General features: G+C 35.4%; 1 protein-coding gene across 1 annotated transcript; it reads right to left on the reverse strand.

Moving 5' to 3' along the window:
* Positions 1 to 836: 836 nt before the first annotated feature.
* Positions 837 to 19,756, reverse strand: LOC127846323 (low-density lipoprotein receptor-related protein 1B-like). The gene is made up of 4 exons (XM_052377490.1): positions 19,669 to 19,756; positions 19,283 to 19,436; positions 1,941 to 2,075; positions 837 to 888 (listed from the first exon to the last, which is right to left on the reverse strand). The coding sequence occupies exons 1-4, from the start codon at positions 19,721 to 19,723 to the stop codon at positions 837 to 839; spliced, it is 396 nt and encodes a 131-aa protein (XP_052233450.1). The 5' UTR covers positions 19,724 to 19,756.
* Between the last annotated feature and the right edge of the window lie 567 nt (positions 19,757 to 20,323).

Consider the following 20,323-nt stretch of genomic DNA (forward strand, 5'->3'; position numbering starts at 1 on the left):
AAAAGGTAAATGAGATGTTAAAACTTGATGTAATTGAATCGTCGCATGCATCGTTTTATAGCCCTATTGTGCTCATTGCCAAGAAAGACGGCACTTTCAGATTATGTATCGATTTAAGAAGACTGAATAAGCCCACAGTGTTTGATTCAGAGCCTATGCCAAATATAGACCAGATGTTCTCAAAATTGTCTAATTACAAGTACTTTTCAAAGATAGATTTGTCTAAAGGTTACTGGCAAGTGCCATTGTCGGACGCTGCAAAGGATATGACGTCATTCGAGACGGCACATGGGTTGTTTCGGTTCAAAAAGATGCCATTCGGGTTAGTTTGTGTTCCGACAAAATTCTACAAATTAATGAGAATTGTACTGAAAGGTTTAAACTGTGCCGACAGTTTTATAGATGACATTATGGTGTTTTCAGTTACTTTCAGTGATCATCTGCGCGATCAACGAAATGCCTTCGATCGACTTCGTTCTGCAAACTTGACAGCGAGGCCAAGCAAATGCAGCCTTGGATTTACCAACATCGAATGCCTTGGACACATGGTAGGAGAGAATTTGAGGCCGGTTTCATCTAAAGTGGAAGCAATATAGAAGGCCGAAAGGCCGAAGACAAAGAAGCAAGTACGCTCTTTTCTGGAATAAGTAGGACTTTACTGGAAATTTATTCCGAACTTTGCTGCAATTGCAGTTCCTCTGACGGATCTTACTAAGAAAGGGCAACCAAACCAGGTGCAATGGAATGAAGCTCATGACAAAGCTTTCACGACGCTGAAGCAGATGTTAGCAGGTCCACCCATTCTGCAATTACCAGATCTTGAGAAACCGTTTATGCTACGTACTGACGCATCGGATATTGGTTTCGGAGCCGTACTTCTCCAGGAAACTGATGGGAAGAAGCTACCAGTAGCTTATGCAAGTAAAAAGTTGCTAGATAGGGAAATACGTTTCGCTGTGATAGAAAAGGATATAAGGATATATATATAAGATTTGACCTCGTGACCTATTTTGGACACACTTGTATCTCATTCAAACTCGTCCTAGATATAATGAAGATAAAAAGTCTATCTAGCTTCATTAAGATTGAGTTTTACATTCGATATCCAAAGTATTTACAAGCCTTTTCGAAGATTTTACCTTGCTAGTGTTTTACGTATGTGACAAGGATTCGACTTTGTTGTATATAATTCTAACAAGTTTCATCAAGATTGACCCATACATGCAGCCTCTATCGTAAACAGCTAATTTTAAATACGATTTTACCTGAATAATATTGAGGTAAACCTTCTGAAAAAGTATCATCAAGATTGAGCTATAACTATGGTATCTAGTGTTTTAACAAGGTTAATCTATGGTTTGACCTGAGGGTCTAGTTTTCAAAAGCAAGTGACCCATCTTGGTCTAGATATTGTCTACAAACAATTCGGGCTATTTGTCATCAATATTGATGAACAATATAATTTCTATAGTACAAACGAGCGAAACATTGACGCACCACAGAGCATACCGGACGAAAGGAAATCACAATAGCTCACACTGAGCACACCTTGATTAGGTACCAAAAACAAGATAAAATAAAACTTAGATTGTATCGATTATTCACCCATTATTAAGCTCTTAGAGGAGCTAAATAAAAGGCAATGATAAACACCCCATTTGCGCGACTCACGGTTGCAAAAATAAGAACACCACTTGAATTCCAAATTTAACTTGAAAAAGCGATTTAAATTTATATAACAAATTCATTTTTAGCCTATATCTAAGACATCATATTTGCTCAAAATCATGATAGTCTCGACATTCTAGTATGGAAGATGTATTAATTTGCTCAATCCTGATAGACAAATCTATACTTTTATCAAGTACGCTAAACGAATTGCAACAAAAGAAATCTTTTTTGCGGTGGCACCTACTAAATACTAATTTACCGGACATTACCTGTTTGTGAGTTCATCGACGGACAAGGCGTATATTTCACTACGAACACGTTTTAGCAGGCGTACATTGGAACCGGTAATGCGAGCCTCCTTAATTGTGAAGTCATCATGTTCTCCTTCAATCCATACCATTGAACTAAAATAAGAATATTAATGCATTGATGCAGTAAAAGATAAGAGGAACATTGTTTATATAACGTCTTATCAGTATAAAGTTAAGAATCGATGCATTACCGAATTTGAATTGATAAATTGTTAATAGAAAGCATACACCCTTCTTCATATGACAATATGTTAAATATCCGAAGCAATTTGCATGTGTTAGTATACTTGTTATATAAGACTGGCAAACAGGTAATCTACCTTAGTGATCAAATTTCAGAGAAGTATAATTGAAACTTGTTGGATATTCGCGGATTGGTTCAGATTATGTTTGAAGTTTTTAATGACATTTAATTAATTTCAGATTTTTATCATTATCTTAGTTTACTGGAAACATTTTGGCCTATGAAAATAATCAGGACATGTCAGTTTAGCCCATTTAAACATTAATTTACAACTATGTACCAGTATAAAAAGATGTTCTGTACTGGAAAACAGACGTATCAATTGTGACATACTTTTAAACTACATTTAGACTCCTTACACAACACACGATAATTAATTTTGTATATAAACAACGTCACCGTTTGGGCTCACTAAGATTCCTTTTCGTTGATTAGATTTAAGAAAGTAGCGATGAATATAGCTACTGAACCAAGACCATAGGTATGCATCTCAGGAAAAAAGTGTAATGAAGGCTTTTACAAAAAAGCCCATTAAATAGGCTATATTGTATATGTTACTACTTATATAAATACAGTATTCTATTATATGAATTCATCGTTATAGTTCTGTTATAAAAATCAATCGCTGAATCGGTTTAATAATAACGTTATTTTGTTAAGAGTCCGATACATTATCGAGTGTATGTTGCTTAGCCTGGTTCTCAATAGGTAACGGCAATTTCTACTGTATTATTGCGTAGGAGGTGCTTGTTTTATGCAAGTACAATTTAGTGTTGAGGATAATATTTTCTGGTATCACTTTCGCTTTCGATGTTTGAATTGTCAATCTAACATAGTTTTGATTTGTATTGTCTTAATATTTGAGTGTTATGTACACCATAAATTAAGTGGTTAATTTTAAAACGCGAAGTACTGCTACCTAAAAAAATATCACATTAAATTGTTTATTCATATTTAATTGGTTTGACGAATACATCTTTCTTTTGTTGTCATGTTTTTATTATTTACGTCTCACTGTGAAAAATGGCGTTAATGATAATCAGCTTATTTAAACTATTAAAATAAAATACTGATCGATTGTAATAGCTTTAAGTTAATTATGGATCGTTTAAAATGTTTATGGTTTTCGAAAAGTTTGGGTTTGACAAGTCACCGTAGAATGAAAAAAATAATATGGAATCCTATTGTTTTTTTAGCGTAAAAATGACAACATTTTCACCCAAAATTCAAAAGTCTTGTTCTGTTTTCTAAAAAAAATTAATCTTGTTGTTCCATTTGCAATATACATTATTCTACGAAGAAGCGCGCACAGTTTTCGAGGGACTGATATGCAAGTAAAGAATTTAATCTAAATGGGGTGAATAGTTTCTTGTTCATTACTTTGTTTCAGTATTTTTGCAGAACACGAGGAAATGTACCTTGCATAAGCGTTACAAAATCATATCAAATAAATTGTCAAACGAATTTCTGAGAATATGCCAATATAAAGAAGTGAAACACCAGTTCTGGAGCAGTATTGCATTCGTATTATATACAATTTCGTGGTCATTTATTTAAAGCAAGTGACCAATTGCCAAAACAGTACGAAACGGCACAATAAGAAACAACATACACATAGAAGAATAAAGCTGGGATGAACGCCTTGGAACGATCAATGCGAAGCACTGAGGGTTTAAACCGTTTTAGAGCGCTCAACCTAATATTTGGCCCAGCAATATTCATGATACATTTAAGTGGAAATAAAATGTAACCTCATAGCATTACAACTCAAGTTAAACAAGAATAAAAGGGAATTAAAACGCTTTCAATTTAATTATCATTTATTACTTAATTGTAGGAGGAAGACTAAAGCAACAGAGTTACAGCTTTTTGATAGAGGATGAAATGAAATTACGAACAAGTGTCAATTACATACCTTATTTTTACAAAAAAGATTTAAGAATATAGCATAATATAGTTAATATTTAAGATCATCATCGTGCTTATACAGGACGAAGCAGCAATATTGTGTGTAAAAGATCAATATAACATAGCTTGGTTGTTTATGTGACTGCTTAAAAATAAATCAATCGAGAAACGCCCCTCAGAGAGAAAATATTAATAAAGTTGAACGATATAAACCTTATGACCTATGCATGCAGCCGAGACAGTGAAAAAAGATCGGATGACGTAATTAAGAAGCGATGACACAATGACCTCACCAGTCACCAGTAAATCAAATATTATAAAAGGGGCAGTACTGTAAAATCAATAATTATTAAAGGGGTAGTACTTTTAAATCGAATTACTAATACAACCAGCCGTGTGTATTGAATATTTTAGAAGCAAACATATAAAAGGTTTATTCCATTAATTACTCAAAATTTTAAGAGAAAAAAGATATAGTGAATCGAAAACCAGCAAGCATGTGTTTTTAAGTACGTCAGCATCATATCATTTTGATAAAAATGAGTTTATTTAATTGAAAAGTTTAATATAAAATTAAACTTTTACTAGTGAAAATATTTAGTTTTTACACAAGCAGAAATTTAGCCGTTTTAATGTAAAAGAGCATGCCGCGCAAATGCATGGACAATATAAACATTGCCTTTGTAGCGTTAATTATGCAAGAACATGATACACAATCGCTTGTGCGCATGCTAAGTATAATATTAAATTTTTTCGTGAAACATTCAAGACTTTTTTAGTACCGAACAACTATGGTTACAACAATTAAAGGGGCCTTTTCACAGATTTTGGCATGTATTGAAGTTTGTCAATAATAGCTTTATATTGGATCTGCGCCTGCCTAGACACAGACCGTCCCGATCGTAAGTCGCTATGAGCACTATGTTTTCATAAATAGTTGAAATATAAAAGTTGTTTTGTTATTCAAACTGTTTTTATAATAATATTTTAACATGGTAAATAATAAATAAAAATCCATTTAAAAATAAATAAACTTTAATCAAAGTATGAGCAAATGATTCACAAAAAATGGCATACAATTCAAACTAATTAAAAAAACTAATGAAATGATTATAATCTTATTTTGATGTTTTTTAATATAATAATGACTCAAGAAATAGTGTAAAAGTATACTAACTGTATGCTCAAATGAATGCATCAAGGAGACACATTCCAAGTAATTGAAACCGATGATAAAAAGTGATTATCAGTAATACATTGAAATATGAAAAGTTTTTTTTAAAGCAACAAATTACGAATTTGCACATTTTGGCGTATTTCTTACACAACACAGTGCAATTTAAATTGTTTATTATATTTATCAATTGTAATATTAATTATATTGCATGTTTGTTATCGTTTCCGTCCCATACTAATTGCATAAAAGGCATTTTAATGACTTTTTGCATTATTAGTGATTGTATTTTTTCTCGTTTTGATTGTAGGTTAGTATTGTTAATTGTATTGTAATGCGTACTTTTAATGTAATGATATTAACTATCCTTGTTTAAAATTTGATCTTAAATGACACTTTATAATTCAGCTTTGTAATGTTTGACTCCCTGCAAAACAAGCATACTATTTAGAGTAATAACCAATTATTTATATGTTAAAATTAACTAATTGTTGCAACAAGAATCCGGACGCTAATTCCTACGGAATAATGGTGAATAATGGTGATAATGGTGCTCTCTTTTTTTGGACAAGCCAGTTGATGGTTTCTACGTTATTTTTTGACAGCCCGGGCATTGGATCCTACATCTATACACCGATCAAAGTTAATTACCTATAATAAGAAGGAAAATTCAATTTAACTTACTCGTAAAGAGTAGGACAATTTTAAATGCGCCGACACATATAATTGTTATAAAATAATTGACTAGTCTACTAACATACTGACCGTTTGTTGATTCTTAAACGAATTTAGAAAACTGTGAAACAATATGTCTTTATATTAATGGCATACTCCTTCAAAGTCACTTCCAATATTGAAATTCTTAAGAATATGTATCCTTGACCTTCCTTAATAGACTTTAATGTCAAATGTGAAGCAAATCTGTAAGCGTGATGCACGTTTCGCCCATTATAAATTTAACATCTATCAAATGATACTACCAATGTGGAAATAACAATTTATAACAAGGTTTGGAAACAAGCAACGGAATGTTGCACTAGAATACAATTTTCAAATATTTTAATGAGTGTTTTTTCGGCTCTATAATTTTCCCGGGGCAGCAATAATATGGGAACAAACGTCCGCGCTGTAAAATGACAGATGCCATACAGATCGTGTTGTCAAAATAACTTTAATGTCCGCTTGTGTCGAAATTAGCATAGGAACACTTAACCATTAGAAATAATATCAGGGATATTTTGCGAAAATTGATAAATATAGAAGTTAAACAATGATTACAAACGGAGCGCATCATTGCCCTTAGCTGCAGGTCTCATCACTATCTTCAGCGTTTACACATCGACTCTTTGCGATTCCGACGAATACAAAGACGCCTTTAACGATCAGCTGGACAGTCTTCTTGGCGGTATTCCCTAGGTCCATCCTGCCAATCGGCGAATTCAATGACAGATTTGGGACTAATAATAAATTGTAGCCGTCTTGTATTGGACACTATGGCACTGGGAAGATACATGATAATGGGCATAGATTGTTTAAGCTCTGCTCCTATCATAACTTGTGCATCACTCACACCTTCGAGTTAAAACCACGGCACAGGGTGTCCTGGAGGCATCCGATGTCCCAAAGGGGGCACCTTTCTTTACTTTGCCATCACCAAACGCTTCCTGCTGTGTGCAACTTCCTAGGAATCACTGCGCGACGGCGACCCATATCACGCCCTACTATGCAGCAGGATAAAATTCCTCCCCTACCACCTGCATCGCTCATAATCTCCAGGTCGGCCTTGTCCTAACGCAGCCAGAATTGGTGATTGTAGGCACAGGGATGAATTTCTTACCAGCCTTGAAGTTACCCTCAGAGACCATACGGAGCGGGATGTTACGGGACGATGGCAGTCCATCAGGGACACCGTTTACAATGCCGCCGATGACGCGTTGCCGCCTTTGGAAAGAAGGAGGAATAATCCTAACTGAATCAACGCAAATCTCCAACAATTTTAACCAGTCTTTGCAACCAAGCACTCAGCTCCTCTCGCCTACAAAAAGAATCCATGAAAGAAGTCGAAGTCAACTTAAAGAACGGCACGCTGTAATGCTCAGCGTATCGCGCACGCACTTAGCCGAATGTGGGGATGTGCATTGCGACAGCATCAATAAGGCTGTGAGCTTCACGGTCAAGAAGACCGCCCATTTATGTCCTCCACCTGGGGGGGGGGAGGGCGATCACTGACTCTTCACAGAGCCCGCAACCAACACATTCAGTGATCTTCCTGTGATGTTAGATCCTTACGCCATGCCCACTGTTGAAGAACTTGCTAATGCAATCGACTCGCTGAGTTTAATAAAGTCACAGGAAGTGATCCAATATATGCCATCAAATACGGAAATAACAACCTACTTGAGCCACTGCATAATCTTCTGCTTCTGAGGTTGGAGGAAGGCGAAGTAACACAACAAATGCAAACTACCACAATAGTCACCCTTTGAAAACAAGGTTGACCGGGGTGCCTGAAACAACTTCAGAGGCATCTTTGTTCTGAGCGTTTTGGGGAAGGTATTTGCTTGCATAGTCCTGAACCTGAGAACATACCCTCGCAGCAAGAACCTACACTGAGTCCCAGTTTGGCTTCCGCTCCGGAAAATCAACCATCGACATGAGCATCATAGTACGTCAATTCCAAGAAAAGTGCAAAGAAATAATATGCCATTTGACTTGTTTCATCGATCTTACAAATGCTTTTGATCTGGTCAGCAGATACGGACCGTTCTGCCTTTTTGAGAAGATCGGTAACACCCCAAAACCCAAGCTACGCAGCGTGGTAGCCTTCTACTTCGAAGAAATGAAAGGAACTGTTTTCAAAGGGTTGTTCTCCGAGCCGTTCCCCATCAGTAACAACGTCAAGCAGGGTTGCGTGCTCGCAGCTTATTTATTTTGAAACTTCATTCTCGTGCTGTTGAAGAATGCCTTTACTCGTCCACGGATTGCATCTACGAGCACACCAGGTCTAATTGGAGGCTGTTAAACCTCGCTCGCTTACTTGCAAATAAACAAAACTTGTCGAAGTTCTCGTCGGAAAAATGCTGTTTGCGTACGAGAAGGCATCCAGAGACTCATAGACCTCTTTGCTAAGGCTTGCACATACTTTGGTATCGCTGTCGGCTTGAAAAAGACAAACGGCATGGGCCAGTACCCTGCATCAAGATAGTAGTATATCATCGTTCTGGTTGACGTCTTCAAATACCTTTGGTCCACCAGAAGCGAAAACCCGACCATTGATACGGAGCTTAGCAATGGCTTCATCTTCCAAGGCAAAACTTACAAAGAGAGTCTCATAAAATAAGCTTCTAATAGATAAAACCAAGATCAAGATCTGCTGTACGGTGGCGAAATCTTGACAATGCTCATGCGGAATGAACGCCGCCTAAACACGTTTAACATGCCGTGCCCAAAGCGCTTTCTGAAGATACAGTGGAAAGATTGTATCCCACACAGTTACGTAATAGAACTTGCTTGGATCCGAGGAAAACCTTCCCTTCTTACTCAGCGCTGCCTCCGCTGGCTTCACGTTTGCCGCATGGAGGATGGACGCTCAAAAAGGACGTTGTACGGTAAGCTTTCCACTTGCCTGCGGCATCGCTTAAGACACCTGTCAAACTCTGGCCGAAGATTGCATGGCCTGGCGACAATCAATTAATATAGTCATCGAGGTAGCTGAGGCAAGCATATCCAAGCATGCAACTCGACAGCGCGTGTAGCCCTTCCCCCGACTGCAACCCCATTTGTGTGCGTATAGTAAGTCACACTGCCACTCCCGCATCTGCCTGCTTAGCATCATCAGACGTTGACCCCAGAAGTGACAAACTCAAGCGCGCATTAGCAGAGTCTCCCTAGATTAAGCTCTGCTAAAAAAAATATATACTTGTTCCTCATGTTGTCTCTATGGTTACTTGGGAGCACACTATTGTTGTTAAGGAGCTTGTCGTAGTCTACAACTAATAAAAGCTTTAAAAACAACTAGTTATAAGCACCAAGTGTTGTGATAACGAAATGTCAGTAACTCTAATCATTTCCCATTATTTAACACATATCTCTTATTTCCGAAATGTGAAAAATAGAATTATGTTCAGTCACATATTTAACCAGTAATGGGATCTTTGATACGACATGGTCTTTTTCTACAGTAATAAGAACAATCTTTTGCAATTGCAAAGACAACAATTAAGATATGTAAAAACATATGTAAGCACCAACCGCAACAATTCCAACAGTAAAAATCAGTTTGTTAATTATGTTCGTACACTCGTGTAGGTCCTATATTATAATGAAATGTATTTATCATAGCTTTATTTGTTAACAACAAGTTCATTTGTTGATAAATTGTGTCAGCCTTGATATATAAGCCCCTTCTTGCATTAATATTTCAGTCAATTACTTGGTGTTGCAATTATCTCGAGTGATCATTATCAGCTACGTGTAGTCATGCGAATAATTAGACTCCGTCGTTGTCGACATAATTATTTCGATCAATAAGTTGGTATTTAGATTATCCTGTGCTATGATAAATATAAGACACCTACACCATCAGTATAATTATTTCAGTCTGTGAGTCGTTCATGATCTTCCAATTGATAATTAATTTTAGGAAGACCTGATAAATATAAGACATCGCAACCACCAAAATAATTATTTCAGTACATATGTTGGTCATATACTTCTCACGAGCACTTAATATCAGCTATTATGGGAAATATGAGAAACAATGGCAACAACCACCATCGTCGTTTTGGTTTGTCTTAACTTGCATTATCATCATCAAGCCATGGACCATATAAACACTAACACCACAACTGGTTATCTTATTTCCATCTGTTTTGCACTTGTCATGGACTATACAGTATCTGCAGGTTTTGCCAAAAGACACACGAGCAACATCATAATTACTTCAGACAATTACTTTGACGTGCACGTCTTACGGAAAATACCAGCCGGTCATGATACATATAAGACAACAACATCATTATAGTTTCACTCAATCAGCAGTACTGTTTCTCCTCTTACAAAACAATTTCTAATAAAAACTAGTGTTACACATCAGTCGGTGTTTTATCAAACGGACTTGATTTGGCTTAAAACAGTTAATCACTAACTTTTTGTTTAAATGCTTCCGTCACAGTCGCTTAACGATCCGCTTGATACTTCTTTTCATTATTTTCAAAACACATGTGCAATAAGAAACGCAATATGTCCAGTGACAATTTTGACGCTTACACGGTGCCTAACCAATACGGATAATAACGGAAACTTTTGAACGATTCCGGATAATACGCGAAACGGCACCGGATCATATCAGAACATAAACAAGGCGAAATGATGGATGTGGCTTACCTTGTGAGCGAAAAAGTCAACAAGACCGCGTAAGTATGCCAAATACTATTGTTCACGGAACATTATGGTATTTCAGCTGATGGTTTAATTCAAAATTCGACATGAAAATAAAATATTTTATCAAAACAAACGAACACAAATGAACCATACCTATCTCATCGTCATGAAATAGTTTTAAAAACTTGCATTTTTGTAACTGGCTAGAAAAAAACATATGCTACTTTGCAATATTGTAAGAATCATTTAGATTGATAATAAAATCGTTGGAAATTTCAGGCAACATCAAAAACGTGAGCATTTGCGTTTTAAAATGATCGCATATCGATTTCACTGGCACCGGATAACAGACGAAACCATACAATACTGGCACCAGATAAAGTCCGGAAACACGAAACTGGATAATACACGAAATCAATTGATACATATACAAATGATTGAATGCTTTTCAGCAGGTTTTATAAATAACATGTGCACATCTTATGTGAAACTTTTAATATATAGTACTTGAAGTTGATTTCAAAAATGGATATGAGTTGACGATACGGATTGTATCGATATATTCGCACTTTTCTGTAAAATTCTCCCACCTAAAAGAAGTAATGCTTACTAAGAGAAACATGAAGAAACTTATAATATGTGTGTCGCGCCCTCTTGCGGCAAACTCAATATATCTTTAGCAATTGTTTAGTATATGTGCGTGCGTGCGTTCAATCAAGGTTGACCGGACTGGTAAATTGTCATTTATCACGAAATTTAAAAATAAATAATCCAATAATCCTAAACTTATTCTTAATACAATGTACTTTAATATATCGCATAAAAAATATAACAGAATTTATACTTTTGGGTTTTATAAGTATAATGAACATGCAGGTGAAAACAGTCTGTGAAAATAAAAATACAGCAGTGACCATACATTTCTCATAGGAGTATATATACTCAGTAACACATTTTTCGAGAGACGACCGTAAATGAAAGGAGGAAAATATTGAAAACAAAACAAAATTCTAGACAATATATTATTTGTAAACGGTTCATATATTGTGTAATTCACGATTTTCCACTTCCAACACAGCTTTCATAGGCGCTCATTAAGCGATAACACTCATGTTCGTAAACGTCCGGAGATGTTTTAACCTAAATGCACATATTGCAACTCAACAAATAATACTATCTGTTTTAACAGTATATACTCGGATATAATCAGGTCGTAAAAGTACATGCAAATGCACACATAAAAATATCATGCTTGTGTGCCTTTAAACTTTCAATAAAACAAATGGAAGTTAGTGCCCCAGATATAGTAATGCTTTCGTGTTATGTTTTGAAAATATTTGTTGATTACATGTTTCATAATCAATTTAGCCAGCCACCTTCGTTTACTTGTTTTAGATCATTTCACATTAAGACCACGGGGAGGTCCGTCTATCCGCAGACCAAACTTCTGCCTCCTAAAGAACTGCACGATCAGTCTGAGAGCGCGACAGACACAGGTGGTCAGCGTTGTTTGAGGATCATACCGAGGTTAGTGAAATACTAGCGATGTTCCTAGGTGTGTGTGTCGAAGTTTAGGGCGTAAATCCGCTTCTGAGGCTGCATTATGTGAGAAACTAGAGTGTGTCCGAGCAATTCTACCTTATTTAATATTTACTTTACTAGACTCACGAAATTTGGGACACATTTCGCAAAACCGGTATGGCTGCAATTTCCAACTATGTGCTCGCAACTGAAAGATAGTCCATTTTGGTGTGGTCTTGTGCTGGAGTGGGGGTAAAGAGAGTGCCCGGGCGAAACCCCGCAAGTCCGGGATGACGACCACTAATCAAGCTCTCATGTACCGGAAGCGACGATTGAACCCGGGTCGCCTAGGTGAGAAACGCGTGTACCAACCATTGCGCTAACCAGACACCCACAATGTTCTAAGGTTATAATGACATGCGTATATATGAAACAAGCAAGTGGAAGACAAAAACGTAATCATTAAGCGCAAATATGTGTTATGCATATATGTTTTGTAACAAAAGTTTATAATCTTAACTTGCAGGTATTGCGCAATAGATATTAAAGCACACATGAAATGTCATTACACTAGTTTCACCTGCCTTATATTTAAATTACAATTAATCGCTAGATTTGTTTAAATTTTGCTTTAATTCTTCTTGCATTTAAATGAATATACATATGTAGTTCTTTTGAACGAGTCCCCCCTTCCAGTATCAGCAATGTGAGTTGAATGTGCTCGTTACTTAGGCTTGTGTATTGACATAAAAAATATTGTTTTGACAAGTGACAGGTTCTTATATGATCTTTGGATGTTTCAATACACAGGATATTTTTTTTGTGTAACTCGCTAAAGGATCAGCCACCCACAAAAGTGCTGTAGATACAGTGTCTTCTTTGTCGCACCACATTGCACATCCAATGTGGCTGTAAATTTGATGGCATTCTGCTTTTTATTGTGTGACTGATGATCACTACACCATGCATTTATTTCAAGGTGTGAAAACAAAACATTCCAATCTATTAGAGTTTATAGTCTCGCAGCTGTGGCGCCAAATATTCTATTGTGTATCAATTGTGTGGGTGATGAGCCTGATTGCGGTATTAATTAGCGTCACTGTGAGAAGACAAATGATAGGGCGTTGAAATGGTTTGTTTGTGATAAATACGGGAATTTTATTTTATTTTTTAAAGTAAGATACTGTTACACATTTAAAGCACCTATCTAGGTCAAAGGTCAATATCACTGCCACACAAGTGTGAAATCGTTTCTGGTCAATTATAACTCCCCGTCAACTGATTTACCGATTGGCATGATACTTCTCATGTAAATTGGTCTTGGACAGTAGATGACCCCTATTGAAATTGGAGTCACTAGGTCAAAGGTCACAATAAGTGTGGAAATTGTTTCCGATTTATAACTCGTCAACGAATTGACCGATTGACTTGATATGTGCATTGGCCGTGGACAGTAGATGACCCCTATTGAAAAATCATGTGTCAATGCCCTGTTTGGGGACATCATTCTCCGATCGCAGAGTTATTTACGCTTCATTTATGATTGCATGGTTTTAACAGAAAGATATCCATGTACCAGATTGTTAATACACTCCTGTTTATGTAAAAAAAACTCAAAAAAATTGAACGAAGCATACTCTGCTGTATTTTTCTCATGTCAAATACAATCGTTTGTCTGAAGATAATTCGCATAATAAAACAGTTGAAACTTAACATAAACTTATTTGTTAGTTTTTGACCCGGCATGACCCATATTCAAACTTGACCTAGACATCATCTAAATACAACTTTTGGCCAAGTTTGGTGAATATGGTATGAAAACTACTTGAATTAGAAAGCGGTCACCATGCTAAATGTTTAAAACGCACTAAGTAACCCCGTGACCTAGTTTTTGACCTACCATGACCCATGTTCGATCTTGGCCTAGACATCATCTAGATACAACTCCAGACCAAGTTTGGTGAAGCTAGGATGAAAACTACTTGCATTAGAGAGTGGACACCATGCTCAATGTTTGAAACGCACTTAGAGACCTAGTTTTTGACCCCGCATGACCCATATTCAAACTTGTCCTAGACATCATCTAGATACAACATCTGACCAAGTTTGGTGAAGATCGGGTGAAAACAACTTGCATTAGAGAGCGGACACTTAATACGGACAGACCGACCAACAGACAAGCTCACTCCTATATACCCCCATAAAATTAGATTGTAGGGGTATAAACATGTTTTTACAAGCTTAAACAAATAAAACAGTGGTCTCTGATTAGTTATTTATTCTTTTCTTTAATACTGTATTAGGAAGCTACAAAGAACGTATTTATTGACAATACTAAACATTAAACCGGTGCAACAAGCAAAAATTAAAACAATAGTCAAACTTGAAATGATCTTAAAGACCAGCGGCTCCTGCCACAATTTTATACATTTATATTATACAGTTAATACTATTCAGTCAATAGACACTTCAATAAAGATAAATAAGCCTTAAATATAAGAAAGCCTGTTTTTTCTGTTTTGTGAAAACTGAATGAAAAATATATACACAAATAACAAAATTTATATATTGTTGAAAGAAAAAGTTGCAATTATCATCAAGCATCTTGCTCAAAGAAATAAAACTTCATACAATCAAATGCTGGCTTGTCACCATGGCATCTCGTATATGGGGTAGAAAATAGTATTTAACAACTGCAAGTCGGCCCTAACAAACATATACCATGCATCAAGCATTCAAATACATGTAGTTTTAACAGAATAACCTATAAATGCAGAGCCCTAACACATATATACCCTCTTTGCAAATACTGTTTAATAACAATTTAAATGATAACAGTTGAAATATTCTCCAAAAATAAATGTCATTACCTGAAATAGCAAGAATATTTAATAAAACGTATTCAGACAGTTAGTTGCTGTTAATCATCAACCAACCAATCATAATCATCATCATCATCATCTTAAGAAGAACACAAAATCAACAATGTTGTTTTTTTGCAATACTACACTATTATTTAAGGCAGGATTAATATTCAGATGACTGCATTAAAACAATAAATGTCACAATATGAATTAATTTCATGCAGCTGGTATACCGGGTATTGGTAATTTCTTATAAACAATGCTTCTTTATGTCAACAAAATAATTGGTAAGCAAAGCTTCTGAGCGAAATCATGATAGAGACTGGCTGAAAAACAAGTGCTAATAAGGTTCATAAGGTTTTACTATTGCCATTTAGTTTCTGCTTAGGCCTTACAGTTAACAGACATAACTGTATAATTATATGCCTTTATAACATTGTAATATATCAAGAGTTTCATCTGTATTTTAAACTTATTCTGACTAAAGCATTTAAAACACTTATGACCAGTCTTCTGATTGTGTTTATAAAAAGAAGATCTATATTTGTAAAAAGTTCCTCACACATAGCACTGATGTTGTTCGGGGTTATCATGAGCCTTCATGTGTTCTTTAAGGTAGCGTTTTGTCTTGAAAATGCTTCCACACTTATTACACATGCCGTGACAGGTTAGGCAAGTACTGATATGATTTGTTGCACTTAGGACATTTACATGGTTTGGACCCATCATGTTTTGCCCTGTGTCCATCTGACTCATTTCTATAATTATACCCCTTCCCACATACTTCACACACAAAGTTAAAGTAAGATTTGTGTAGCCTTGTGTTGTTAACATTTAAGTCGCGTTTTGTTTTAAAGGTTTTTTCACATTCAATGCACGAGTTAGTGCGTAAGTTACTGTGTTTGCTCATATGATTCTTGAAGTCATAGGTGGAATAGAACACTTTTTTGGCAAACAGTGCACTTTTTACCATCACTGACATGGCTAACTACATGTCTTTTGTAACCAGTTCTTGTGCTATATTTGTTTTCACACATATTGCATTCATATTTCTTCTTCTTATTGTCAACAACAATTTCAACAGAACATTCTAAGTCTAAAGGTTGCTCTGTGGCTTTTTTTATTATTGTTGCAGTCAAACAATAAATTATCCACTTGGTCTCCAGACTCAACATTGTTTTTATTTCTTACAGTTTCAGATGACACCACAAAACTCTCCTGCTCCTTTTCAGTCTTCGCAAATCCGAAAAAACCAAGGTCGTTCGTGAAATCCTGAAATAAATTATCATGTTATAGCAATGGACATATGCTATTGTTCCGAAGTCATGAGCCATACAACTGGCACACTTTAATTTGATGGTTACATTACACATGCCATGGGCATAGCAGTTGATCAAAGTAGGATAAAGTGTTCCAAAATTTTCTAAAGTTAACAAGAGCTCCGCGGTCGGAGACAGAGGCCCCCCTAAACAGGGCCTTGAAAAAAGGATGTTTTGCAACAAAAATGATCATATGAGTTAATTTTATCATATAAGTGAGACTTAGCCACTTAAATAAAACTTAATGTCACAGTAATCTTGACATTTGAACTAGTGACCCCAATTTCTACAGGGGTCTCAAAAGGTCGCCGTGGTGTAATGGATATAGTGTCCGCCTAGCGACCGGAAGGTCACGGGTTCGATCCCCAACGTGGGAGCGTTCTTTAAATCTCCCCTAAAGACACCAAGTACTGGTTCTAGGTCCAGCAAACGGAATCGAGAGCGATTATATAAGCCATAGGCTTTCGATGCAATCGAGCTAAAACAATAGGTTTAAACTAACAGGGGTCTTACACTGTCCAAGGCCAATGCACATGTGAAGTATCAAGCCAATTGGTGAATCAGCTGACGAGTTATTGATCGGAAACTATTTCACACTTAATGTGACAGTGACCTTAACCTTTGATCTGGTGATCATAATTACAATGAGGGCCATCTACCGTCCAACGCCAATGCACATGGGAAATATCAAGCTAATCGGTCCCTTTGTTCAAAAGTTATTGATCGGAAACAATTTTCACTCTTAGTGTGATAGTGACCTCGACCTTTGACATAGTGACCCCAATTTAAATAGGGGTCATATATTGGCAAAGGCAAATGCATATGGGAAGTATCATGCAAATTGGTCAATCAGTTCACAAGTTATTGATCGGAAACAAACTGGCCTACCAACCGACCGACCGACATCCATTAAAACAATATACCCCCCTCTTCTTCGAGGGGGGGGGGCATAATAATAATAATCAGTCGACTGCTACACCCAATCAAATATACATGGAACAGTGGCCCTTATCCATTGAGTAACTTATCAATTGAGACTGTACTCACCATATTCTATGTACTCACCATATTCTATCTGACTATCTCGAACTTCAAACTCAAAATCCGAACTCATATCATGACAGATGTGAGGGCACTGGTATCTGAAACAAATAGCATACAGTAATAAGTTAACTATGAAATGAAAACTGTTGTATGTTAAACATACATTGTGTACAAATAAAACAGATAATAGCTCTGAATGAGTGAATGTTGATATTGAAATAATCCAAAAACGATAGACCATGTGTGCATTTTGAGGAAAGTGTATTTGTAAACAAGGGAATTCACTCTAAATATAAACCGAAGGTTACACACAACTCCCTAATATTCAATAAAATAATGAATTACAATTATTATAATCACACCAAAGTAAACATAAATGGTTTATAAAAAAGATTAACAATACGACAACAATTATATTTTACAATTATTACTGCTGAACTGGTCTAAAAACTTTTTTTTCAAATCGTGATCAAATCGTTTATATAATTTTAATATTAAAACAATCAAAGGTGATCAAATCGTTTATATAATTTTAATATTAAAACAATCAAACAGTTGTTATATCTTATAAATATTAACGATTTATCGGTTGTTATACAATAGCACGCGTTCTACATCCGATTTTGTAAGAATCAATAAAGTGTGTAACCTTTATAATGTCTAGATTTAATAAGCTTTTTCAGGGCAGGGTCAATGCATTTTTCATACGTTTTAACTGGCGTTTAGACAAAGTGGCCAGGGCTGAGTGACGAGAAATAATCGACCCATTCATTTTACAATCTTAAATCAAGAAATTCTTTAAATGTTAACCATATCAGCAGAATCCAAAATATTCTTTAAACGTACTATACTTAAATTTATTAGTTTCGGCTAATATCCGGTGCCTACTTCATGCATTATCCGGTGACAGCAATCGACACACAAAATACATATTTTGTCTACAAACTAAACCGTCAATTATCATGGCAATGATTTAACAATAATTATGCTGCCGTTTTCACCAGGAAACTAGCTCAGAAATTTTAATTTCATTGTTAATATGGACCAATATCTGCATTTTACTTCCGTTTCCACAGGTTTTGCGCATAAACTGTTGGACAATATAGGTTCCCACTGCATATTGACGTTTTTGTTACTGAGCACGAGTATATAATTTACTTAATGAATGTCTTAGTTGTTCCGTGGAATATTGGTTTGGTGGAAGATGTTAACACAAAAAAAGAATATTGAAATAAAAGAACACACTTACCTCAAAACAGTATATATATTTCTGGTATGATCCGGTGCCGTTTCGCGTATTATCCGGAATCGTTCAAAAGTTTCCGGTATTATCCGTATTGGTTAGGCACCGTGATACGGTTTTGTTATGTCAAAATACAACTGGTGCAAAATAGGTTTCGTATAAGTTTGTGTACGTCATTTTGTTTTTAAAATAAGAGTAACACATTATTCAATCATACAATTTGCTATCAAATATTCGAACCACAACAAAGCCCGCCCGACGGTTTACCAGACCCTAACAGAACATTTTTCCTAATAAAAAGAGGATAATTTGTTTCATAAAATCATATATTAAATGTCACCTTTAAATAGGTTTAACTGTTCGTCATTACCAATTTCCATATAATGTCTAATAATGTCGAATTGTATCATTCGTTCACTGAACCAGTCTGAAAGACAGGTCTATGTACCGTTTTTGCGATTATGTATTATTACATTAGGTTATCAAATAAAAAATATTCACTCATATTATATTTATCTTCTCAAATAGTACGCATAATAAATTCAGGAAACCGCGTTATAGGGAAATTTTGTTATGCTGAACAAATAATGTCAAAACGTACCTTCTGGACATTAAAAGTGTGAGCAACCTCGGATGTACCAGACCGGTTATAACAGTGTAGCGGCTCAATGTTGACTGGGAAACAAAGCTTATCTTGCCATTCTGTGTACCCTGGCACCAATACACATTTTTGTCTATCCAATCAAGAGCCATGCCTGGTAAATATTGAAGTATTCACAAGGGTGTTTTAACTAAACAATTCATATAATTGAACATTTCAATGTGGTGCTATTTAATATATTTATATATATATATATATATATATATATATATATATATATATATATATATATATATATATATAAATATATATATATATATATATATATATATATATATATATATATATATATATATATATATATATATATAAACGTTATATTGTACCGTTTATTTCCTCTGATTCTTCGACTAAACTGCGTCGAGTATTTTGCCCATCCATCGTCAATGTATTTATTTTAGCTCCATCAGTATATATAAGCTTCATTTCGCTCGAGTCTGAAATTAAAGTAAGTTTGATAAGAAAACACGAAATGCATAAGTTATCACACTAGGCATGTGAATATTTAAATACACATAATCTTGACCTTGTCATCACCATAGGTACAAACGGAATGCAAAATATCAACATCACGTAGCTGTGTGTGGAGTTCCATTACAAGATCAAACGTGTGTTACAATATAAATAGTTTAAAGAAATATATTTATGCTTCTGTAAACATTGAGTTTTACTCAAAATAAAAACACACTGTTGACTGAAAAATTACTTTAGTCCATGCAAATACTGAAAATTAAAAAAGTACCATATATGCAAACAAAAACAAGAGACGTAATTAGATTGCGCACTGCACAATTAATTCTATTTGAAAATGCTTTTTATGTCAGTCAGCTGGTATAATAAGAAATTTATCGAGGAAAATATACTGGACGTTGAAGTGGCGTTCCTTACCGAAGTATTTGAAAAGTTTTCATTATATAAATCTTAATGTTACTTCGTTTGCTGTACGCTATTTCAAACAAAATACCAGCAATATTGGACATT

Source organism: Dreissena polymorpha, chromosome 9, assembly GCF_020536995.1.
Source record: "Dreissena polymorpha isolate Duluth1 chromosome 9, UMN_Dpol_1.0, whole genome shotgun sequence".
Classification (NCBI taxonomy): domain Eukaryota; kingdom Metazoa; phylum Mollusca; class Bivalvia; order Myida; family Dreissenidae; genus Dreissena; species Dreissena polymorpha.